This window comes from Nilaparvata lugens, chromosome 3 (genome assembly GCF_014356525.2).
Source record: "Nilaparvata lugens isolate BPH chromosome 3, ASM1435652v1, whole genome shotgun sequence".
NCBI lineage: Eukaryota > Metazoa > Arthropoda > Insecta > Hemiptera > Delphacidae > Nilaparvata > Nilaparvata lugens.
This window is the reverse complement of record NC_052506.1, coordinates 19907512-19934246: the sequence shown is the minus strand read 5'-3', so window position 1 is coordinate 19934246 and position 26735 is coordinate 19907512. Positions and strand designations below refer to the sequence as shown.

At 34.4% G+C, this 26735-nt stretch overlaps 1 protein-coding gene across 1 annotated transcript in view; it reads right to left on the bottom strand.

Annotated features, from left to right (window-relative positions):
* The window catches only part of LOC111050859 (neuroligin-1-like), a 155450-nt gene that overhangs the window by 42689 nt on the left and 86026 nt on the right, over positions 1–26735 (bottom strand). The window contains exons 5-7 of the mRNA XM_039423220.1: positions 22315–22561; positions 15506–15657; positions 6090–6190 (exon numbers count right to left, since the gene is read on the bottom strand). Coding sequence (XP_039279154.1) covers positions 6090–6190; positions 15506–15657; positions 22315–22561 — 500 coding nt within the window. The remainder of the gene's footprint in view (positions 1–6089; positions 6191–15505; positions 15658–22314; positions 22562–26735) is intronic.

Genomic DNA, 26735 nt, shown 5'->3' with positions numbered 1-26735 from the left:
CCAAAAAACCTGTTATCCACGATCAATGAATTATCGGCATGTTTGAAATATTGTTAGCAAACAAATTTTGAAGTGTTTAAGGATTGTGTAGCTATTCTTCACCCATGTTTTTGAATGCAGTGTTGTGGAAAGAGTAAAGAAGTCCTTACTGTGAGACATTGATGTAAACTGAGATTTTAATAAAATATTACAAATAGTACTCAGAAACGTTTGTCTCTAATAATATTTGAATGAAGACGAATCCAACGTGAGCTCATACTGAACAAAACGTTCATCTAAAATCATGGAATTCAATCATTTTTACTGCTACATGATTTCTCAGAAAGGAGAAAGGGATGAAAATACGAATAAATGATAAAACGAGGGTTCGCATGAATTTTTAAGGATGAAGAATCTATTAATCCGGCTCAATTTCATATTTGAAAGTAGCGTCCAATCCAAGCTGATATTCTCGAATAAATTATATCAGGCTTTATCAATTCATTTAAAATATTTTTTTAATGTTTCTTATGTTTCGAGTCTTGAATACTCATTGTATATGAACAGTTCATCTGATGGTTCTAATTCTGGTGGTTCCTGATCAGGCCGTCATTCTGTTATGATTAGTTTTGCAATCAGACTGTGTTTCAGCCTTCATTCAATACAGTATTGTGATATTTCAAGAATAAAAACTGAATAATTATTATGAAGATAGATTGGAGCATAGTTCTGAAAGTTGAAGCGAAAAGAAACACCCAACCCGAAACAAGATGTAAAGTTATGGTAGCTCTAATCCCATCATTTACTGTCTAAGGCATCCAAGTTTTTCAATCTTTTTTCACGTTGTTGTTTCAACAGGAAGAACGTAAAGAATGCTTTGTCAGCAAATCCGTGGCACAACGATTCTTTCTTCTACTAGGGAAGTAGTTCCTTAAATTACCGTCGCAAATGGAAGGGGAGGTAGGATAGAAGTTGTTAGTACTCATTTGTTAGAACAATGCATGCTGGTAGATGAATGGATAAAATTACAGAAAGAGTGAAACTGTTCAGCACAGCGCCACCTTAAGCCAGTCTAAAACCTAGACGTCCAAATGAATAGCTTCGAATTTATCATTCTCAGCTCAGAAGCTTTTACGACCTTTTTCCTGAAATATTTCCTCACGGCATCCCACACAAAAGCTTTGGCGGTGTACAATCATTAGATTAATGTGCCAGACCAACTGGCTGAATCTCTGAACCTGGTAGTCGCGGCAGATCGCGCCAAAAACGAACAAATCGTCAATAGACGACCTACTTGAATATGATGGTCACAAATGCAACCCCTAAAAGTTGCGTGTCTCAGTCAAACTGTGTTTTTCGAAGTTCTTCCCTTCGAACCTAGACTGTGTCTTATACAATCTTGTATGATAACCTTGACGCGCCCTAATTTGAGACTACTATGAAATGCACATCCCCTCCCCATTGTTATGGACAAGAGTGCTTCAAGTGCACCACTCCAATTTTCTTTTCCTCGTTCGTCCTTAACACACACACTAACTGTCTCTCTCTCTCCCCACTTGTTTGTCTTATTTGCAGCTTGACAAATTCCGTCTCAGGAACAAGTAGCAGCACATGAATTTAACAAGATATAAATAAAGCCTGGCAGCCTGAAAGGCTTTGTCTCATTCGCCAGAGTTTATCAGCTGAAAACAAGCTATTTCTCCAGGCAAGCCTGTACTAATGCTTCACTACAAACTTTATGATCTGGAAGAGTTTTCATCATGGCTTCCCCAAATGAAGAATGTTGAAGCTTTCAGGCGCATATAGGACAAAAGGATGATATTACAACTCGTTTCTGAGACATTAATAACAGTCATAAATCAATAAAAATTCCCAACTAGAACTTAATTGTTCCCAATCAGCCATACTCTTCAAGTTGTGATGAATACTGTCCACTATCAATTTTTATAAAAAATTAAATGGAAGAATCATTCTTTTGAATTCATTCGCATCGTTCACATCAATAAGTGTGTGAGGTACACCTCTATGAAAGCAGAATAATATTTGAGTGGATTAAAGCAGTCTGTTTGGAATTTGAAATAGTATGGCATACATTCGAGAAGCTATTGAATAATCGAAACTTCGTTCATGGATTGAATTATTGGAATTATTTTGAATTGCACTTGATCTTTTTATATATCCAAAATAGTTTAAATATTTTCATGTAAATTCATGTTCCAAAGCAGAAATTCAATTGATAATGTATCACTGCAAAAATGTGATAACAGCTCGCTGTTTATGGTACTCATATCCGGCTATTCAAATCGAACTGTTGGAAAGGTTGTGTGAACGTAAACCATTGCATCAAGTCATAAAACGGCTAAACTATCAATCAGCTTATATTCGTCAAGATTGATTTTACAGCCAGCAGCCAAATGATGGCATTTTGGAGATCACGGGGGTATCACTATAAAATATGTCATAAACATTTTATTGCATAGGCAGGTCGTCTGTGGAAGAGTCAAACATAATAAAACATTCAATTTTCCCAATTGGAAAATTCTAGGAAGTGATAGTGGAGTTTGACTAACAATAAATGAAGTTTGACTGGAATATAAGCCTATATTTCTCTTGATGGAGCCAGGAAGATTTTATAGCTCTTCTTTAGATGCAAAGAGAACTAGAAAAATGGCGTTGATAGTGACCAGAGAGAATGGAAGTAAATTCATATTTTCTTCTCCTTTATTCTCTTTGGTGGTAACAGAACAAAATACGCAAGTTTTCCTTCCAATTCACAAACTACTTTGTTCTATTGAATCGAGAAGTACTCTACTCATCATTTCCAAAATTATCCATCGATAAACTTAATACTAAATATGACAACACTAATATAATACTCATTTATATGCCAGTGAGTTGAACCGTAAATTGACTTCATAGAACAGCACTGCAATGAACTGTCAGCATGACAGTTCATTTATGAAATGTCAGCCGCAGAAGCAGTTCTATAATCATCATAAAATATTATTAATGCTATCTCCATAAATTCTGTCCCAAAACATTATTGAACCCTCTATTAATTCATCAAGATATGTGATAAAACAAAAATTATGTCCTCTTATAGTAGAGAGGATACGTCCATTTCAAACTAAGTTTGAGAGCATTTGCCGAGCCCATCTAACATTACTTATGTGACTGAATCGTAGAGAATGGAATAGGTCAGTGGAGTGGTTCAGAAAAGTTGAAAATGCAAACAATAATTGAATAGTTAACAAAAGAAAACATTGGAATTGAGAAGAAATAATAATTATTTTAAGAAGATACAATTCATAAGTGAAGAAAGATAGAATCAGATCAAAGAACATCGATTATTGGAACGTCTTCTTCAGTCACACCTTCATGTTCTTACTACTCTTCCCTGATTGGTCAAGTACTGAACGTAGTTTCAAAGTTTGTCACTAGATAGTAGCCGCTACTGGATGATGTACAGCTGCTCAGATCACAAGACATCAAACTCCGCCTACTTTCTCCTGATTGGTCAAAAGGCTCAGTTCTTAATTCTGCCGGCAAATGGCAATAGTGACTGAGTTAAGAAAATCACAACTTTGACCAACTAGACCAATTAAACAGTTAAAAGACGTAGTTCTAAATTCTACTACTCGAAGTAACTGGCTGATGAAAAACTTCCAAGACAGAATTTCAAACCCATTGAAAATGCTAGGCTTATTTCAAAACTGCTAGCAAAATGTATCAAGCTACTAATCAATCTGCTCCGGCTTTGAATTGCGGTATTAGATAATAATATTGAAGCACCTAAATATTAACTATTGCTATAATAGCAATTAATGAGAATAACTCACAGGTTATCATAGCAATATTTTGTAAAAATCACACTACCTCTTTTCAGTTATCAGTTATTTTTCAAATTTTTGCTTGAATAAAATAATTTACAATGTATTGTATTGTTACATCATGGAAAATAAATTATTCTGCATTAGTTTAATCGAACTGTTATGACAATAAATTTGATTTGGTTTGATTCAACGTTCTCTTACTCTGTTTAATATTACTCAATATTATTATTTAATTTGATTGACATGAATCGTAGGATGTCTTAGATATTGTTCTTGGAGAATAAGGATTGTTGACTATAACAAACAAAATTAATAATAGCGAATCGAAAACAAGCTTTTCTCATCACATTTTATGAGGCTCAGTAACAAACGAAACCAGTAGCTTATCGATGGATTTTTCTTGAAATGGAAAATGTATCCGGCTACTGAAATGATCATCGTCATAGTCCACCGCATTGCAGTCGAAACAGCTTCGATGTTGCAGAAGTCTCAAGAGCCAAATCAATCATGAATTTATTCGCAAATTTCGCGAATACTTGCTTACTCAGAGCAACGCGGCGAAAAAATGAGGAAAATTCTCGGCCGGCTGCGCGTTCGTGTATGGATGATGCTTTCCGCACTCATGATTCTGGAGCTAGTCCGCCTTGACGGAAGGCATCCTCGATAACCGATAGTATCGACAAATCCTTATTGCATGAATAACCTCGAACGAGCTCCCAACATATTGAGTCCAGGCTAATAAAATACGGAAGGAGGTTTTGGTCCTAGAAATAGTGGAGATCTATTTGAATATATTCAACGACATATTTGCCATATATTCTTGAATAACTTTCCACATGAGTATCAAGTTTTTATGGGTATAAACTTTTCTAACTGGAATATTCTAGGAATGAACAATATTTTTTCAACGTTAATCTGAATTTTCACTTCTTTTATAAGCCGTATCAGATTATTGAAAAGCTTTTTGTATTTCTACCAATGTGAGAATAAATTATTTATACGGAAAATATTCTATAAAAATCTAGAAATGGAGTTTTTTCAACGTGATGTATGAGAGAATAATATTTTAAACAATGAACATTTTTAGATTTACGGTTTCATCAATTTGAAGCAGTAATCACGATATTAATTTCTTCCTTGAAAAATTGATTGACTCTAGCCTCATATCACAACCTAAATCATTCGAACACTTCATAAGACAATAACTGTTGATTACAACTTCCAAAAATCTTCGAGCATCAAGTTCATTGTTGTCTAGGGGAGTCGATTGTTCAATTTCAATTTTGACCAATCAGTATCATTGTATTAACGACACTATCAGTATTAGTGTCGTCAAATCTGCAACCGAGAAAATCCATTGATACTAGATCGCATCATAGAGAAACCAAACGCTAATCTCCTATGATCTTTTTCTATCTTTAGTAAGAGTTTCCCTGATTTTTGAAATTATTGTATTATTCTTACTCAACTATTAATTAGCGACCCGAACGATGAATATTATGTATGTTGGATTGAATGCTCCATACAAAAAAAGATTCAAGACGATTTTGAAAATGTCATGGAGTTGGTACAAATAACCTAATGTACATTGTATGAGTAAGCGCATGCTCAGTTTTCTATTCTCTAAAACACAATCAGAACAACTCACATAGAACAAAGCACAACATAACTGTAATGTAAAAATGCTTTACGTCTGTTGAATTAGCTGATTTTAGTGATAAGAGCAAGTACTTTGATCGGAGGAGTACTTTGCCTTGATTTGAGGCAGATTTTTTGTATTCAGGTTTTGAGGTTTTTTTTTCGCTGGGAGCGAAATGGTGGTAATGCCAATTCGATTGTTTTTTTTCCAATTCAATTTTGCTCTCAAGCTATCTATCATATTCACTCGTTCATTCTTTTTAGTTTCCGTAATACTTCTTTTCAAAGTTCTTTTTTATATATTATAATATACTCCCACCAGCGGGCAAGATCTATTCTTTTGCTGGTGGTGCCTTGAGAATTCAACTTTTATTTTGTTTTTCTCATGAATTATCAAGTTTTATTTGATGTAATCTCTTAGTTTGGAATAATCATCGTGTTTTTGTTAAACTTAGACTAGTCTTTAACAAATTTTTGTAATGTATACATTTTTTGGCAAATTTACATTGGGCTACTTGCTCATATCAGAAACTCATGCGCTGGAATGCTTCTCTTGAGATTGTGCTCACATTTTATTCATAAGGCCAAATATTTTTAGAATGCATGCTCTCCCAGAATATTATTGTTCCAGGAACTCACCAATACTGAGGTAGAGCTGGGAAGATGGAGAGTATGGCTCCCAAGCAGTTCCTCGGTGCCTTGTTTTGTCTACGGCTCCTCGACGTCCTTCATTCGGATCCCTGCAAGACAAAAAAGTCCAGATGAGAAGATAATTTCAGATCAATCTGAGCAATGTGCATCCCTAATTATTCTAAAAAACAGTTTCCAACTTCCAGTTAGATATAATTGTTCATCAAACAAAAGATCAAACTATCTTGCTGTCAACCACCCTTAAGTCTACCTTGTCTGTGGTTATTCATGGGGATATCGTTCTTATAGTTTATTCATTGGATAGAGCAAATAATACAATAGTCAGAAGATGAAAACAGGCTTGCTGCCCAAAACCTCTTCTAATTCAATTTCCTCTACAATCTTGATATAAATTGCCCAAATATTATGAAGGTTATGTCCATATCAATTTCTTCACCAAATCATCAATCTGAAACTATGAATCAGAATAAAACAACAATTTCAAATTAAGATGGATTGATAATTAATTAACTTTCGTAAAAACATTGAAAAAATATTAATTGAATTTTGAGCTCGTAATTATTCCAAGTAAAAATGTTGATTCAACTTTGAAAGTATTCCATTCCACTAGTTGATTTATTTATTAATCTGCTTTGCTACGGTATGAGAAGCGGCTGTAATTTCTTATAAGATTCATGTTGTTACATTTCCATCTCCTGTGAGTACATTGTATGATCTCCCTCATTATGAGTTGAACTGCTGTCATTCATTCATAATTTGTGAAAACTACGTGTAGTTATTTTAAGGAAAATACAATCTTCAATATTTCAACTTGATTTCTAGGTTTCTCACCTGATAGAATTGATGAAAGAATATGAAAAAGTCACTAATGGACAACTTGACTTGAATTGGAATTTTGGATTTGCTCCATGAACTCTTCTTTCAATTGAATAGATTGAAACCATTTTGATTCACGTTCATTAATTTTACTGTCCATCTCTTACTCAGTCAGCCTGATTCATGATTATGTTGATGAATTGAAAACGTCATTTTGAAATACAATATTATTCATAACGAACTGTGAATCTAAAAATGTGTTAGTTTTTTGTTTCCTTTCTCATGTAAAGTGATTCCTCATTCTCAAGTCCTCACTTCCATTACTGGAATAAGAATAAAATTATTGTTTGGAGTTCATAACAAATGAAGTAGTACCTCATTCACTGTAAAACTTATTTCTCTGGCTTCGTACCCCATTCAAACTGAACTGTATTCAAGTAGTTGGTGTTGGTGGTCTTAATAAAGACGCTACTCTTGATGAGTTGATGGAAACTCTGTGTAAGCTCTTCACTTCAAAGTAATAATCAAATTACAGATTTCCGAGTACATTCATGACATTCTTGGAAATTATTTGAGAAGCAGAACTATGAGTCAAGCACTTGGTGTGAACTCTAAGTACTCTACTTCAACAAATTATGAACAATACAACGCTGAATGACTCCAACAATGAAGCTGGGGAGCGCATTTCTGATATTTGTACTTATATTGGGTTATTCATTAAGATTGAGATTCCAAATAATGTGATATTGATTTATATCAAGAAATGAAGGGATTTCTGTTACACGATATAATGAAGATTCACAATCTACCAACTTCATTATTATTTTCACATTCCATTTCAAAAGATGATCGAAATGCCCTCCTTCTCTCATTTGACAGTGTGCCAGTCTGTCATAAAATTTATTTCGTTATTCATTCAAAAATCGTTTCTTCAAGTTTCATTACTTTACCAATCATTTCTTCAAAACTGAAACTTCGATCATTCGCCATTTTTGATACAAGTATCATAGAACATCTTCATTGATGTCATCTTTCTTGTTCTGAGAAGACCTTTAAAATTATGTACGACATAATGGATGCTTATATTAAAAATATTCGAGTTACAACCCCTAAGTCACCCCCTTATGAGGTGTTGAACTTCAGTTGTACGTCAAAAGATAGACTATTCGCTCAACAACTCATCCTGAAAGTTACCGTATTATATCTACAACACTCTCCAACTTATTGAAGGGTTCCCATACATATGACTCACTCTGTATAATATTATGTAGTTGGTATGCAAGTTGGAACTCCAGTTAATATCTATTTACGAAAAACATCTTCACTTAAACACGATGAAAAATATTTTTATAACTGGTAAATCAATTTTGTTATTACTTTGTTATAAATCAAGTGTTTCAAAAGTATTCACAGCGGTTGCTCAACATTGAGCTCGACTAAGAAAGTTATCTCAAAGTTGTCAGCCACTTCCCCGCTTCAATTTTTACACAACACAGTATTCAGTTCTCACATAACACTGGCCAGCCGATGACATAGAAACTTGAGATAGCCCTGATGATAACTTGATGGCGAAGTCACATGTTCAACTTCTATTCCTTAACACCATCATAGTAATTGAAAAGAAAGTGAATTGGTTGCTTAAAATTGTAGCAGATTGCAATCGTCCGGTTTTGTCGGAGACGAAATTCGATTGTCACTGTCAGACGATCGCGCGTCACTGGACGTTTGCCCTTTTGTACTTTATTATGACGTCGTCACCTGAACGAGTGAGTGTGTGAGCAGAGGCCTCAGGGCTGCCAGTGGCCGAGAGAGCGGGAGTGCCGAAAGCAGATTACTCTTCTAGCTTGCTTTCAGCTCGTAGGGAAGGACCCTTCGTTCGTCGTGTAGCTGTCGCCTAAACCCTTCAGTCCCTTTTCACACGGCGACGACGTCTTTTTCAACATAGCCCGGTCAGCGTTTCCTATTCTTCGACTATTGGACCGTAAACCTTCTTCTTCTTCAGTACATTTGAACTTTTTCTGTACATTTCACTTCTCTCTTTTCCTAGGTTTTCTTCTCGTTCTTCTCACAATCTATGTAACTCTACAGTCCTTCATTTTTTCTGTCCTATAAGTGATGAATATACAGTATAGTTTTTTCCCTGCTTCCAACCTAGCTATATTTCTCTCACTCCAATCATAATCCTTCATCATCATCATCATCATCATCATCATCATCATCATCATCATCATCATCATCAAATTCTTCTTCTTCTTCTTCCTTCATCTTCATGTTCAATAATATCATCCTTCTCTTCAATCTACCTCTATTATACCTTTATTTCACCCTTATTTCATCTTTATTTGTACTATTCTTCGAAAACCCAGCTGACTATCCATTTAATTTTCATGGAACATCACTTTTCACTTGAAATCAACATCTAACTACTTGGAGTTAATCAAAAGTTTATGCTCCTTAAGAAAGGAATTGACTTAAATAATTGCATTGGACAACTATTTAAATGATTGCATATGTACAGGAGCTGCTAAGAATGATTACTATATAGTTCCAATTTAATACCAGAAATTCTGTGTAAAGATAAATAAATGAATGAATAATTAATATTCCCAATAATCATCAACGTACGGATTATTGGATCTAATGCAGCCTCATCCATTCAATATTAGTGAAACATTGTTAGCATAACTTAATGATCTACTATTTAAACTCTCATAAAGGCTATGTTCATCATGTTAACTAACTTGTAGTTTTTCAGGACTGCAGTTCTTTAGAAAAATCTGGTGTGGCGCACTCACACAACTTTCCTTGCCGTTATGAAAATTTATCACCTGACGCTAGTGTTCACGCGCATCTCAAGTCTACTATTCAAAGATCTGAGCCAGCTGGTAACAGGACAATAACGCTGCTATCTCTTCGTAGTGAATGATTCAATAGAATCAACACTTGCCAACAGTTTGCAATTGAATAATCACATTTTCTCAAATTTTAAGCTTATTTTCAATTTCAGGTGAAAATGTTGTCACGTGGTAAATTAATACCACCAAATATTTTAAAATGAACCAATGAAATATAATAGAACTATAAAATTGGAAAGAAGGTTAGACCTAGTCAAAGGATAAATCAACTCAAATCAAGTATTATTAGCGATTAGGAGTAATAGCATTATCAACAATGATAAGAAAACATGTATAATTGTGATTTAATAATTATGAGAACCCATTGGTAAGATCAAAAAATTATAAAGCGGCTTACTTATTATTGGCGGATTATAAAAAATAAAATACATGAACATTGAGGTTAGAGTTACTTGTTTACATTTTGAAAAGAATTAGTCGATCTTGGATAAATCGATAATTATTAGAATCAATACTGAGCGAATCAGCTGATTATTCGATCAACCCATATGACAGGTTGAATTATATAAAATTTACTCATAAAGGATATGTTATGCATACTAAAGGAAGTCGATGTGTAGAAATACAGACACCCATTATTTTTGTATAAATATTTATTATAATCTAAAAAAGCATGATAAATCAAGAGTATACAAAACTCATATAAAGACTGAATGTAGTAACATCGCATGTTAGGATTTATTTATGAAATCAATTTAAGATAAACACTCCATACATTTGTATAAGAATTCTTTTTTATTTAATTTTTCTATTATAAAGCCGAGGAAGCCCTGATTCCCAAGGCAACCAATTGTATTGAGTCTATTAAATTGAAGGCCAATCAGAGAGTAGCTTACAGAATTATTCATGGAAGAGACAAATTTTTCTGAAAACCTCCTTCTTCTGGCTTAAGATCTCGACCCGAGAGGATGCACATGGAGTTTAGGGTTTTTTCTTCTTCCTTTTAAAAATTTTAATGAACTATTAAGCCAAACCCTTTTTTAAATGTAATGTATTTGTACTGAATGTCAATTATCTGTGAACTCAGTGCTGTCAAGGAGTTCGTAATTTGTAAAGATTCCCATAAAAATAGCTTTAATTCGAAAGAAACTTATAAAAATCTGGATCACGCGTTAGCCCAGCAGTGACGAAAAGGAGCCTACCTAATTAATTATTGGAAATAATTAATTCAATCCACGAGACCGTCTAGAACTTCAATTCAGTGAGTGATAATTCAACGAGCTCGTTTTTTCTACGTTCAGTGGGGTAATTAATAAAAAAAAAGCGCTATTCCAATTAATTTGAATTAAAATAAAAAGTCACCACGTGTTGAATAATATCACATAGTTCATAAGAACATTTTATCAATTTATTTAATATATGTAGGAAGCTTACTTCCATGCACAGCCCGAATTCATATAAATCCCTGAGATCTCATGTTTGAATAATAATTTATTAATTATAATTTTGTTAATTGAACAAAGTACATCATATCAAACTTATAGACCAAACAGGTTTTTATTTGCAGAATTTTATATTGATTGGAAGTATAAGTACCAGTATTAAATATAATATATTTATGAATTGGAAACTCATTATTGGGAGTATTAGCAAAGCCTGTGATAATTATTCAGATTTTAGAAATAGATTATTTAAGTGATTTATAGATATATCGAATATTTTATGCATATCTTTTTTATGGGAATATATTTTGTGTTTTTAGTCAGCATACAAATCGTAGAAATTTATTTTATCCTAGTTCATCTCGTGATATACAGTTTGAGCTGTTTTAATATCAACAAATATTTAGCAGCACTTAAAATTATTGAATCGAGTGATATTAATCTTATTCAGAGCACTCAATATTTATCATCCTTTGATGATATTCATCTCATATACCAGAATAAGTATATTAAGAAATTATATTAATAAGGTTCCAGTTATATCATATAAGGATCCAGAGAGCTTCCAGAACTGGCGTTGTAAGTTCTAAGGAATTTTGGAAGGGTATATTGGTGAATACTTGTATTCACGACGAGCGTTTTAAGAATCAACTAGAAACAACTATAGTTGGTCCTTATTATTCTCTAGTGGTACATGGTTACTGATAATCAGTCATCAAATATTCTTTTATTTTCCGTATTGGTATTCTTCAAGAACTTCATAGAAGCAGCGGTAAGAATTACCAATCACCGGTCACTGAACCTTATGGTGATTATTTGTATTTATAAAATTCATGTTTCTACCACTGAGCTAGAGCTGAGGTTTGAACCCAGTAATTTTGCGAGCCGGACGGCCTTAATTTTTTGTGAATTTATTCGCAAAAGAGGGAATTTAGAGACTGCTCTTATAAATATCAGAAACATCGTATTATCTGTGAAGGATTTACAATTAACAACTTCACAATGTTACTGGACATTAATTAAAGAGATTTTCATGCTCAATCTTTTCCACTCGAAATTTCTCGTTTAAATTATATCTGAGACATGATAATTGGAAATCTAAAATCAAACTTTGCGTAGATGGGGCGGAGCTCCTGAAATGTTTACAGATATGGGACTTGTGGCAGTTGTTATATCTTATCAATGACGATTTTAGGTATAAATTTGATCAAAATCGTTGGAGCCATCTTGAATTGCATTTGATCGAAATTGTTCGTGCTGGATCCTTATAGTGTAAGGACCTAAAGTTCCAAATTTCAAGTCATCCCGTTAATTGAGAGATGAGATATCGTGTACACAGACGCACATACACTCATACACACATACAGACCAATGCCCAAAAACCAATTTTTTGGACTCAGGGGACCTCGAAACGTATAGAAATTTAGAAATTGGGGTACCTTAATTTTTTCGGAAAGCAATACTTTCCTTTACTATGGTAATAGGGCAAGGAAAGTAAAAATGAAATGCATTTTACACTAACAAATCAGTCTGTATTCTTATTATTTGTTTGCAATGAACCCCAATTTCAAATAATTTAATCCTTTGACATTTCTGTTTGGTTTCGGACAAGTATGTAAGCGGAAAATCGGTGAAAATCATCACTATCAACACAAATTGTCGATCAAATATATGACATGCTAAATCCAACAACAAACTATCCGCTCATTTCGATTTTTTGCTTAGATCGAATGTGGATGGACTGGCTCAAATATATCGACCACACAAATTGTCAATAGCAAATGAAATACTGCAAGCAAACAGCGAACTTTTCATTGTGCGGTAACGAAAATAGAGTGGAAATCGAATGCTCACCCTGTCTTCACGAAGTTGGTGAAGTAGCTGAGTAACGTTTCAGAGACAGCAATATCCTGGCGCGTGTAATTACGCGGGAAATACGGCATTCCCTCCACCAGCGGCAGGCCCATCAAGTAGGGCAGGTCATCTCCCCGCACGCTGCCGAGTCTCTGCAACACAACATCCAACATTCCGTCAAAAATCGAATAACAAATTATTTCGTCTAATTCACCCGACGACTAATTCGCAATATTGCACATACCACTTGAATTGTATTTTCAACCTACCTATTTGCCTACCTCTTTAAATGGATGAATTTGGTGCATAGATGCAACAAAGCAACGATGCAATGCAATGATTAAATTATGCAATGATACAATGGTGTAATATTCGTGATGCATAGGAGCATGGTTTGTTCATCCCCATGAGTAGACAGATACCTCACAATCATATTATTTTTGAACTTCATAGTTTTTATAGTGTAACGTTCGAAATTCGGATGGATAAATAAAAATTCCTATTTGAAGAAATTTATAGGTCTAAGTGAAATAATAGGCTAATATCGCCAAAGATGATAATGTTAAAGATTAGATAATATCAGGCATCATGGCTAAATTGTACAACAGCCGAATAGAAATGAAAATAATTTTTGCTACCTATATAATATTATATAAAATATTGAAAATTTGAGGTTAGGCGTAAAACATCTACTGATCGGCGACCCAATGATCGACCGAGTCACAAAACGTAGAATCTGACCAAACACCTTGGCAGAAACTTATTGTAACGAAACAGTATTCAACTTGAGGAACCAAAGATTCCACGTGGCTAATTGTTGTAATATGAGAAACAACCTATAATCTGTAAAAAATTACTTTGCATTTAAAAAACATATTAAAAAACCCAAACAAAAATAATTAAATGTATTAAGGAAGTAGGAGGTTCCTAGGCGCATGAATACTATAATAATTTGCATGCACCAATCAAATGATAGCAATTGATAGGCGGCAATAGTGAGCCAATTCAAATATTTTTGTATATATTTCTACAAATGATAAGAATTTATGAGTTATTGTTGTACAGTTTATGTTTTGGATACGGCCCGAAGGCAAATAAATTATTAAAGATGTAACATAAGTAATAATTTAATAGTTTGGTACGGTCTATTTGAGCCATGAATGGCGGAGGAATAGATTATTTAAATTTTATGTAAATTTGGAAATCGGAAATGAAAAATTGTAAATAAGAAAAGAGAACTTCCCCACTTGCCTGCCAACCACTACCATGAGATGTCACCAAAAATTATAGAGCGTAATATCTTATTATACCTTTCAATAACTTAAAGTAAATCGAATTATTAAATCTTTTCATAAGACTTTGTGATGCTAATGTAAAGCAGAAGTCATTTTTAAATAATTTTTAACCCCTTGGAAGAGACGACTTCGGCTACAAATAATCCAGGATCACCAGGAGTTTGGATCGCCATCAGCAGCTCATAGAAAATTCCAGCACGTGAGTGAATAATATTCGAAATAGTGATAGGGCGCCCTCAGTGCTTCGGAATGAAATAAGAATCAAAGCTAGCTCGTCGAAAGGGTTTTATAAATTAAGAAATTGGTAAAAATACTTGCGCAAGTTTAAAGATAGTATAAGAGGTATTTTATTAGATAGTAACGAGTCAATTCATATGTCCAAGGATACATCAATCAAAGAATACTAAGTTCTAGGCTGTTAATACCATATTCATATGATCATTAATTTCTACAATATAATTTGCGATAATATAATGTAGCTCTGATTCACTAGATGAATTGATCTATCTATTCCATCAGGTGCCGAATCTTGCACCCTGAGATAAAAAATATTTATTATAAAGAAATCTATTGGAAACCATAGAATTTAATATATATATATATATATTTGGATTATTAGTTTGTCAATTTATCATGCTGATTTGAGAAATTTATATTCGAAATAGAATCGTCCAAGTCGACAAGTATCAGCAAGTTGATATCGAAGCCACATGCAAATAAATGCATATGATCATAAAATGAAAGCACATGGTAGCGTTTCGTGCTATAGAACTTAAAGAATAATATTAACCTGTGATATTTTCTTGATTTCGTTTCTCGTTATATTATATATTTCTGTCGTTCTACATATTTTTCGTTTTGACTTATTTTTTGAGATATTTGTTAATATATGTATCAAATTTTTATGGTGTACGATTCATTTTATTCCTCAATACTATAGGATATAAGTTTTATATATATATATTATAAATTACCAGTATTATTGTGAAAGCTCATATCGATTTTTTGCTTAGATCGAATGTGGATGGACTGGCTCAAATATATCGACCACACAAATTGTCAATAGCAAATGAAATACTGCAAGCAAACAGCGAACTTTTCATTGTGCGGTAACGAAAATAGAGTGGAAATCGAATGCTCACCCTGTCTTCACGAAGTTGGTGAAGTAGCTGAGTAACGTTTCAGAGACAGCAATATCCTGGCGCGTGTAATTACGCGGGAAATACGGCATTCCCTCCACCAGCGGCAGGCCCATCAAGTAGGGAAGGTCATCTCCTCGCACGCTGCCGAGTCTCTGCAACACAACATCCAACATTCCGTCAAAAATCGAATAACAAATTATTTCGTCTAATTCACCCGACGACAAATTCGCAATATTGCACATACCACTTGAATTGTAAATTCGAAGTGTATGTGCAATGTATGTGTATGTGTATATACAATGTATGTACACATTGTTATGTGTATATGTATGTGTATATGTATATACAATGTAAGTGTATGTGTATCTACCTATTTGCCTACCTCTTCAAATGGATGAATTGTGGTGCAAAGATGCAACAAAGCAACGATGCAATGATTCAATTATGCAATGATACAATGATGTAATATTCGAGATGCATAGGAGCATGGTGTTTGTTCATCCTTATGAGTAGACAGACACTTCACAATCATATAATTTTTAAACTTCATAGTTTATACAGTCAACGATGATTGGTCATGAATGTGAATACATTAAGGTGATTACAGACTTACGCTCTGTTTCGCAAACGAACGTTACTCGAGCAGATCGCAAGATGATCGCAAGAGCGGAACGCGAACAAAGCGTGTAACAGAGCTCGAGCTTGGCATGTTCCTAGGGCGAACTAATCAATATTGCGCATGCACGGTTAACGTTTTTGTTGGATCAGTTATAATCAGAATTGATAATTAATTATTGAATCATCAAATTTGAATAATGTAGATTTATAAAAAACATTTTTAATAATAGGCACCAGCATATTAGAGTTTAGAAGAAAGAAGCCAAACTCCCATCCACGGCTTTCACCTTTCAAAACATTGACATACATAACCTTTTTGTAATAAAACATCAACATGAATGCAACAAACAAGATGATTATCATCAATTTATTGTATAAATATTATTGTATTATTAAGCTACCCAGCAATCCCCTGGTCAAAATATTTTATTCAGTTTTTGTCACCCGATCAGCTGGATTGAACGTTTAACATTTGTGTGGTTAGGTTGTAGGGAAGTCAACAATACGACAAGCGCGCGATCGTCCTTCGAACATATTGCGAACCTCTAGCGAACCCTTGCGTAACATCTCGCGTAACGTTCATGATCGGAGCGTATTCGAAGCGCGTATATCTGTACGCACCTCGAGATTATTGACTTGGATTATTTATTTATATATTATATAATAGTAGCTTATTTAGCAACGAAGTAGCACGTGACCTCTACCGTCCTCTTCCAATAATAGATATTCTCAGACATGAGCAATCGGAACATATTATATATATATATTTATAGTGTTCAGCCTAACATGACTGTATGTTCAATGGTTCAATATTATCATTCTAATATTAGTTTGATATTCTACATAAATTCTTCAAAATAATGTTTTTTCGTTTTGTATTGCTGAAATAGTTACCATTGTGACTCGTGATTTTATTCAAAAGAATCTCTATTCACAATATTACACTCTGAATTCTTCAGATTTCTAGATACCACTTCACATTCACTTGAAGGATAGGTAGGTTAAAAAACTTTAAGTCCGGTTACTATGGACTACAGGAGGTGAGGACTTGACTTCAAAATCCTTCTAGTTCAATTTTTCAATTGTTTCAAATTTTTACCGGTTTATCTCAGAGCCACTTCTGCTTTTTCAAGTCCGCTCTCAGCTTTGTATCACATTCTTTTCTCAGAATAAGTTCTTCAGATCTCAGATGAAGAGGACAGAGCACTTCAAACACATCGCTCCCACTCACACTTGCTAGTCAGGCCTATTCTGTCTCTTGAAGACTTTACACTCCATACTCCACGGTTGCTCTGTTCAGAGATCCACTTTCATGAAGTGAATCTTGAACTGTGACATTTTTTCATAGTGTAGTATCAGCTTACACATTATTCTCTTTGTAATTCATCCCTCCTCATAATCAAGTTGTCAATGAGCAAAATAATTCATGAAGAATCAAAGATCTCTAGTTCAAGTGCACAAATAAACATGCGCAAATAAACTTTTTTGGTTCATTGTATAATTAAAGACAATATTTGATCAAACGATAATTCTATAGGTAATATTAAACAAACAACACTATAAAGAATTTATATTTTATCCACAATTTTCATCAACTAGAAGTGTATCGATAACGAATCCTGTGTGATCTGATTCCTGATTGACGATGTAAAATTTCTCATGATGATCATAACATGAAATTTGAGTGAGATAGTAGCCTATTGACCCAATAGGTATGATAATCTAAAGCTGCGTTTACACCAAAGTTATTAACAAAATAAAATATGTATGATAAGTAATAAATGTGTATGATAAGTTATGTTCTATCTAATAGAATCGATAAAGATTAAGTTATTTAAATTTTGTTAATAACTTTCGTGTAAACGCATCTTTAGCATAGTTTTCGGGTTTAGAATACGAATGCTTTCAAAATATGTCACCAATATTTATAATAGTCTTGCCATGATGCATGTAAGCATGTTCCTCTGAGTTAGAGTACAGGTATCAATGCCGTTGTGGAAAACTAGGATTAAACGTTTTCATGAATCTCTTTCATCATCACTCAAAAAATAATGTATGAGCAGAAAACAATATTTTTTCTTATTCAACAATCGCGTATAGTTGAATTGATGGAGTCCATGATTCTCATAATACATGTAACTTGGATAATAGTGAGCCACAATGAACCACTATCATTTGAATTCCGACTCCGAATTTATAGCCTACGTTGAAAATTCACACTAAGCCATAAAATTTGACTAATGGAGGCACAAATGATGATGACTCCGATTATCAGAATTCTACCAAAGGCAATTGGGTCACAGGAAAAATTAATTTAATGATACTAATAAATTATAATTGATGAAGTTCCATGAGTTTCATCCTATCATTCGAAAAATCGTTGCTGCGGAAAATCATTGATGGATTCTAAAAATGCTTCATTATCCGAAATTTTATGTAATCAGTCTCTCAAATCCAAACACGGAAGGTTGTGAGTTATTGACACAATTTCGTTCATTCACAAATTCTTTGAATTCATTATTATTCATCCGATATCATTTATGGATTAGCTCTAGGCTTGAATGGTGGACAAGTGAGTAATAATCGCCCTGACTATAACAAGCTGTATGATTTCCCAACAAAATTCTACCCTATATGAGTTTCCCAGATCTGAACTGAGGCTTGAATATTATCCAGTTGCCAATAATCAGACGTTGAAGTTTAGTAGCAAATTCAGATACACAGCAGCGGTCAGTGCAAATTGTTTGCTCGGTTTGTTTTATTAGCATTATGTAGATTGCTTACTCGGCAGCGGAAATTACGAGTCGAGAGTTGTTGTAAGGTCTCGTGCATGCTTCAAAATTCCACGTAAATTGCGAAACAGCCCAAATAAATAATACTGAAATTCTGGACAATAATTGTATACATTGACTGCAAGGCTTTGTTGATATTGGCCTTACAGATGAATACAAATTTGTAAATTTTTCATCAATTCTTAAGATAATTATACTGAAGCTTCATGGCTGATGTACATAAATGGTTTGCTATGCAGATGCTGTATCAACACTGTCAATGGAATTCAGAGATGAAAGAAAATATATTTTTTAACAAAATCGATTTCTTTTAGTTTTTATAGTTTCTGTCACCTTTCAAGATGTCAATGATAAAAAAATGAATTTGAAAAATGAATGAATTTCCTTCAGTCACCACTCATACAAATAAGATTTTGAAATTTCAGATGATGCTTCCTATTTTCTCGTAGTGTACAGTATTTAAATTACATTTTTTAGAATTTAAGTGAGAATTCAATCCTGAATCCGAAAATTAAGTAGCTGTTCATGAAATTCTACAACTTAGAAGCCGTAAAAGCCAGTCTTTCATATCATTTCATTCCGGCAGTAATTATTGACTAAACATGATAAATTGTAACAGTTGACCAAATTTATTGAGTTTTCAAATTGCTTGTATTACAAGAGGTGTATTCCAAATTGAATACTCTTTTGTAGGAAAAAGTAGTTTTTCCCATCCTCAACAAGTTTTCAAAGATACCTCACTATAATAGCATTATAATCACTATTTCATATTGTGATACCAAATTTATGATATTGGAAAACCAATTCTGAACGAATGAAAATCTGCATTGAAAAGTGAGTTAATGAATACGATTCGATTATCGTGATGTATTTGAACTAATGAAATAAGGCATGATACTCTGAAACCCCAATATTTTTGACGTATTGGTTTCTTAAGCGTAGCCTACGCAGGGGGTAAGCGATCAATCATAAATACTCAACCCTCTACTTATGTGTCTGAGAATGGTTCAAGCCCGTAAAAATATTGGACAAATTATCTTTCAAGCATTGATAAGTGGAAAATGTATTATTCAGAATGATATATCAATAGTATTTATTTAATTCTTTTATTGCTGTTAATCATCCACGTATATATTATTATATACATTATTTTTATAAACTATATCAACCAGAACCACAGTTATTGTACCTGTCATAATGGTATGATATGAGAACGATTCTATAGCTTGGAAAAATATCGGCAAAGCATTTTCTCAAGCGTTGGCGAGTGGAAAAAGACTTCCGTTTATCTGATTGTTGCCAATAGTATTGGATATTAACGACTGAAAGCCGACGAAGCCAGCTCTGCTCTCGTGGGACAAACCAAAGCAACCGCAATGCATTGCCAGTCGGGCCACTTGGACAACGCGGCCGCTCACTTATAATTCAAACGTTCACAAATAAAAATTATCGCCGACTTCCTGAAATTCACGGCGAATAAAAACTGCCTCTCTGTGTCCACATGAGTGTTTGCAAGCCGCGCACATGACCACACTGTCCACGTTTTTTGGTTTCCTGTTTGAAATGTATTCTACATTCGAACGTGTTCTGGCGATTTTGTTTCGGAAGGACCAATAGGTCTTCAATATGACATTGCATTATTATTTTGTTTCTTGTCAAGCATGGAATATCTATTGAATTTATGTAACGTCTTATTCAATTTCAATTTTTCAACTTATGTCATCACATTCATTTATTTATTCATTCGCTAAAAAAAGAGCTATGTGAAGAACTTGGATGCGTCTTCAAATGCTCATATTATTAATAAATTATTGCGTTCGCTGATGATAGAAATCACCTACTATTATGGTCTCTATCTTACCTCACTCATTCATTTTCTCATTCTCACTCAACTTCTCTTATTCGTTGCCTCTATCATGAAAAATGTACAGGAAAATCTAGATTCATCAACAAGAGATGTAGACTCCCTACTATCAGACATAATAGATTATACTATTGTATATAAAGCCGTGGAAGATACTTTCTATCCTCTCCATTCATGTTACACTATCATCACAAAAATATATCATCGCTCTGTATGCTTCAATTCCACTTACAAATTCAATTGTAAGAAGCTATCTATGCAAAAAATTGGAAGTACAAAGCTCACTTCGTATATTATGTTGGCTGAGGGGGCTGCGAATTTCCCTAGTACATCAATATAAGTAAGAGTGAACCTGTAAGAGGGGAGTGAACGTTCAATACTGAAGAAGTAAGCGAAAAAGAGATTTCAGAAATTCAAAGAGTATACAAACCAACAGCATAGAGACCCCAACAAAGTCAAAGTGACCTGTATACTGAATAGCGAGATATGCGTTATAGATGCGGTATAAATTATCAAGATAGAATTTCAAACTAACCTGATATATTGATTCATAAACTCGACTGTGTATTTCATCAAGTAATGGTATCTCCTTGGCTAAACAATCTTTCTAGACAGACTGAACAGTATCAAACAATCTATCATAGATGATCAATCTTTCTTGTGGATAAATTTGGTTGACAACCTGTTCCCAACCTTTATTGCTTGATAGATGTTAGTTCTGCAGTGACCTTTTCAACTGACTTTTTTCAAACGAACTGGAATCACTTTCCACTAGATGAACTAGATACACCAGGTATTTGATTAATCTAGAGGAATCTGGGCTCTCATGACGATTTTACCTGTGAGTAAATTTTTTTCGTTCCATCATTTACTCTATTCTGTTGATTTTTTGTTTGGATTTTCCCTTTCATCTTTATCTTTTGTTTGCTACAAGTTCCTATTATCAATCCTGGTCATCAATCAACGGAAAGTGTCTGGTAATTGTGAGTAGATTATTGTTGCATAATGATAGTATTCAATTTACACTGTTTTCAGAAATGTTGTGGAACTTCTTCATGATGAGGAGAAACTTTTCCACTGAAGATGATGCCATGTATGGCGTTGAGACTCGAGTATGGTTTTTGAATAAACTCACACACTCACTCACTGATCACGAATTCTGAAATACTACTGGATGGATTGCAACAAAATTTGGAATATAGCTTCCTTATAGGTCCTAGGTGCTCACTAAGAAATCTTTTGGCGATATTTTAACTCTTACTTAAATTTTGTGAATCTGACAATATTTGAATGATTACTTTTTCACCTCATGATAGTATTCCACTGCAATAGGTACGCTGCAGGAGTCTAACTACATTAATAAACAGTTCAGGCATACCCTGGGCAACGGTTCAACCAATCCTTCAACCACTGAAGCACCATAGAGCACCTGTGAGTAATCTAAGCTTTTATGAATATTCCTCCTATGAATACTTAAAAAACTTCGAAAAACTACTTCTATCTTCCAAAGAAAACAACTTGATTGACCCACTAACCTGTAGATAATCGCCATCGCTAGCTTGATAACCGAAGTGCAGGAAATAGGTAGTGGCGCCACGCCGAGCGTGCAGGTAAGCCAGCCTTAGGAGTGGCGCCACAGTGTGTCCATCGCTCAGTGCCTCCAGGGTGGAGTCGCGGATGTTGATCGGGTGCACTATCGGCTTCTCCCAGTCCGTGTACTCGTTCCGCACAGTCGAGAATATCTCGTTCAGGTGGTAGATGTAGGCGTTTCTCACATAAGTTCTGCAACATAGAAAATATGTTCCCATAAGTTTCATGGTAATGTGGAATTACAAATCCAAGTCGAAGAATTTCTTCACATCATACTTGATGAGAGAGTTCTATAATTTTTGAATAATACTAAGTACTTTCATCATCAAGAATCTGACTAATTCTCAAGAGTCAACTACAGAACAATCATAGCATGAAAATAAATTCTACATTATCATGTTATTTATATACACATATAAAAAATTTACATATTCTTGTCGGTTACCTGAGATCTTGGGGTCAACTTACTTGATATTGCTACATGATTGGGTGTGGCAAAAAAATCAAAATCTCTGCTTGAGAAGGTCATTATGACTCTACATGACCCTAAAGCTTCCAGAGAGCACCAGAAACTCGATACAACCTCGTTTGACTATTTTGCTTTCTAGAGAGGTGTTGGAAAACGAAGCTCAGATTTATTGTTCGTTCATTGCCGTTTGACGAGTGCCAGTTTCAATGAAATTATTTAAACTGGATTGAATCCATATCAATTATCGTTCGTGGTCCACTTTGAGGTTGGCTACTAGCTGATTCAATTCAGTGTGAGTTCTCACTGTACAAACGGCCCAGTAACGAGAACATTTTGTCAATGATTTAAAAAAGTATCAAAATAGTAGCAGATTACATTCCTGACTTCGAATCCCATGTTAATTATGAAGCTGTTCAGCAAGTCTCCACTTGAAAATACTTGATTCATCCTTGGTCTTCATCAACAAATAATACCAACTCAAAATAGCTGACAGCGTTATTCGATTCGTAACGTATCATTGCGGTTTGTGAACTATCAGAATGAAGAGATTTCTCTTGCTTCTATCAGAGTTTCAAGCTGTCGTGGTAGTGATTCAGTTAAGGTTGATCTTTATAATTACTTCTATTCCTCATGACTCTACTATTAGAAATCAGTACAGGTACATGAACCGCAAATACAAAGCATCATGAAGATCAATACAGGTTACATTGATATACAATATTGGGGCAAATCAATCAGGATCTTTACTCCGCTATTCCGCTTTACGATTTTGGCTAGTGCATTGGATTCAGCATGAATCAATAAATATAGCGAGACTTGGGGCTTCGAACTGCCACTCTGCGTTTTGCCAGTTGTTATAACGAGAATGAAACGTGATCATTTTTTAGCCACATATTCGAAATGGAGAGAATATTACGGGCCAATTCCCAGTCCAATCCAATTTTCCAGTTGAACCAGCGAATGCTTTGCTCGCTAATTGTCGTGTTGTGAGATCTGGAACTGTTTCATTTCGAATGTAAATTTCATATTGACACAAGGTGCAAATCTGATTCTGCGCTCGATAGGAAAGTGCGGCTATTGGCAAACTTTGTAATCGTTTTCATTTGTTGCTCAAACTCAATTAACCTTCTTGCCTCACTTGAAATTAGATCCTTCTTCGTTTAGGTGTGCGCTTAAATTCAACCCTTTTAATTTTGTTTGTTTTGTCCAGTTTCATACTAAACAGAAATGCTATTTGGTCAGTATTGGATTTCTCCTATCACACTACATGACTTTTCCATGGAAGAAGCTCCTTTCGAAAACAGATTTATTAATTTATCAAAGGGAGGTATTTCTGCATTGGTCAAATAGGATCACCTGTGTTCTAGTTCAAGTGAAGTGAAAACTAAAGTAATGAAGCTCAATCAAAACGAAAACTCAACAGGATCAGAATACAGTAGAATACTCGGTGAGACTTGTATTAAAGTAGTCCAGTGTTGGAATACTCAGTGAATACTCAGTGTTGGTTGCACAAAATCTGGTTGAATTTTAATAAATTGTGGCTAATTCCACGAGAACCAATTGGAAAAGCAGTCTTATCAAAAAGGCCTTCTCTGATTGGTTATCGTGAAGTTAATCACGATTGAAATTTAACCTGCATTTGTGCAACCAGGCCTCAGAGTTATACCTAATACACTAAACATTATTTTCCTGCTTGAAGCTTTGAACTGGGAGTGTTCATATTCTTGACTTCATCTCTTCTTATTCCATTGCAAAGAAGCACTTCAACGTTTCAAATGATATCATGAATGGATATCACTACTCGACCCAGAGTCTAGAGAGATCATACAATTCACTTCATCTTGAATTCCTCGAATGCAATACAAAATAATAATCAAAAATGGTATAACGATGAATTCATCCCTAGTCCAGCAACTTACAGTCCACAGGGAGACGTACAAGACCACTAGTTTTCAATTTACGTCGAGCAGTCCAATTACTGGAGCTGTGTTGAAGTTGTAGGGTCAGTGGTAATTTGCATTCAGCGGACAATTATTATGAGAAGCCGTGCAGGCAGAATGAGAACCGGGAGTCATGTATGCATTTTGGCAGCGTTCGCTGAGTATTTCTGCGACGCATTGTTTTTGTCATGTTGGCGGCCAGAGAGGAGAAGCAAAACGAGACGGAACTGTAGTGCTGTACTGTTGGTATTTTCAACTTAGTCACAATTGTCATGCGGCGGCGGATGTGCATGTTTTTATTCCACCGCAGCCAAACCAGATTGTCCACAAGTTGCCGCGCTCTCACTGACTTAACTTGCAGCCTGTTTTTGTTCCAACTTTTTGTGCTGCCACTGAATAATGCTCGAGAGTTTCGCATCATCCCGATGTCGACGATGTAGATCTCAACTAATGACCTAAGGAGGGTTTCGTTCCGCACACAACTGACAACTGAGGATATAATATCATATTGACTAAGATGAATAATACTAGTAGTTCTGTGAACAGTAGACCTCACGCAGTATTCTCATCCACAAGTAGCTGATTGAAACTATAGACCTTATGGAAATACAGCAATAGACTGGCTTCTCCACAAATCTGTGTAATCACTTGTCAGCTGATTTATGATGAATAATTCTATAGTCTGATTTTTACTTCAATATTTGCGTATGAAGGAGGCTCCTTTTTCCTTTTATGCAAATTTTCCAAAAAACCTTGTATAAACGTCGACGAGCAATTAAGAAAGGAACATACCTGTCAAATTTCATGAAAATCTATTAGTGCGTTTCGCCGTAAATGCGCAACATAACAATGTTAAACATTTTAACATTAAGAGAAATTCCAAACCGTCGACTTCAATCTTAGACCTCACTTCGCTCGGTCAATTGATGCAATACATATTGATTGAATGAACAAAGCAATAAAGAGAAAGACATAAAGACTGACAAGGCACAACGTTCTCAATTCAAGACCCAAGGATAGTATATGATGTGGGTAAGTAATGTAAGTAAAGTAACGGTAATGAAATAGTGAGTGGTAATGATTCTCCAGGATAGTAACAATTCCAACATACCTGACAATTTTTAGATGAGACATTACAGTCATGATATATGATACATGGCATGATATCATATAATAGCTATTTTATTTATTCTTCAATAGGTTGAGATGCATGATCTTATTTATCCAATATTATTGTTGAATTCCAATTCGATTAGTATTGTGTGATAGAATAACATAATGGGAAATCTAAATGAAAGGGCGAGTTATAACATGTCTGATATTTTCAACTGATGATCGAAATATTCCTTAGGCTAGGCTTCACACGCTTTCGGTTTCATTCGGTTTCAGTTCGGTTCGTTTTCGGTTCGGTTCGGCTCGTTACCGAAAACGAATGAGGCTTTCACACATGTCAGGTTTTAATTCGTACGGTTCTAATTAGGTATTTTCTTCTCAAACACAGCTGTGTTTGGATTTTCACAGTTCATGCTGGTATATTTAAATATAACAGTTCGTGTTAAATTGTAAGATGTTATTTCTTGAACAACAAAATTTTAAAGTTAAATGAAAATTTGAATTATTCTAATAGTATCTTTCTGATTATGTTAATTTTGGAAGTTCAGAGAGATTATTTTTCTAATTGAAAATTTGTTCCTTGTTTTGACACATGGTATAAAAAACTTCATCTCTTCTCTCCATTGATGAAATCATGTTATATTCGTGGAAAAAAAATTCTCCCTAAGTTTTCATCTATATCTTTCATATTTTTTTATCAAACTATTCATTGAAAAAAAAAATGTTTCTGTGAGCTAACAGAAATGAATTGACCATATGATTTTGACTTGGAAAATTTTGAATCAGATAATCACGATAACAGGTTAAAATAAAAACAAAAAAGGCAAGCGTGTGTAAAAGACTT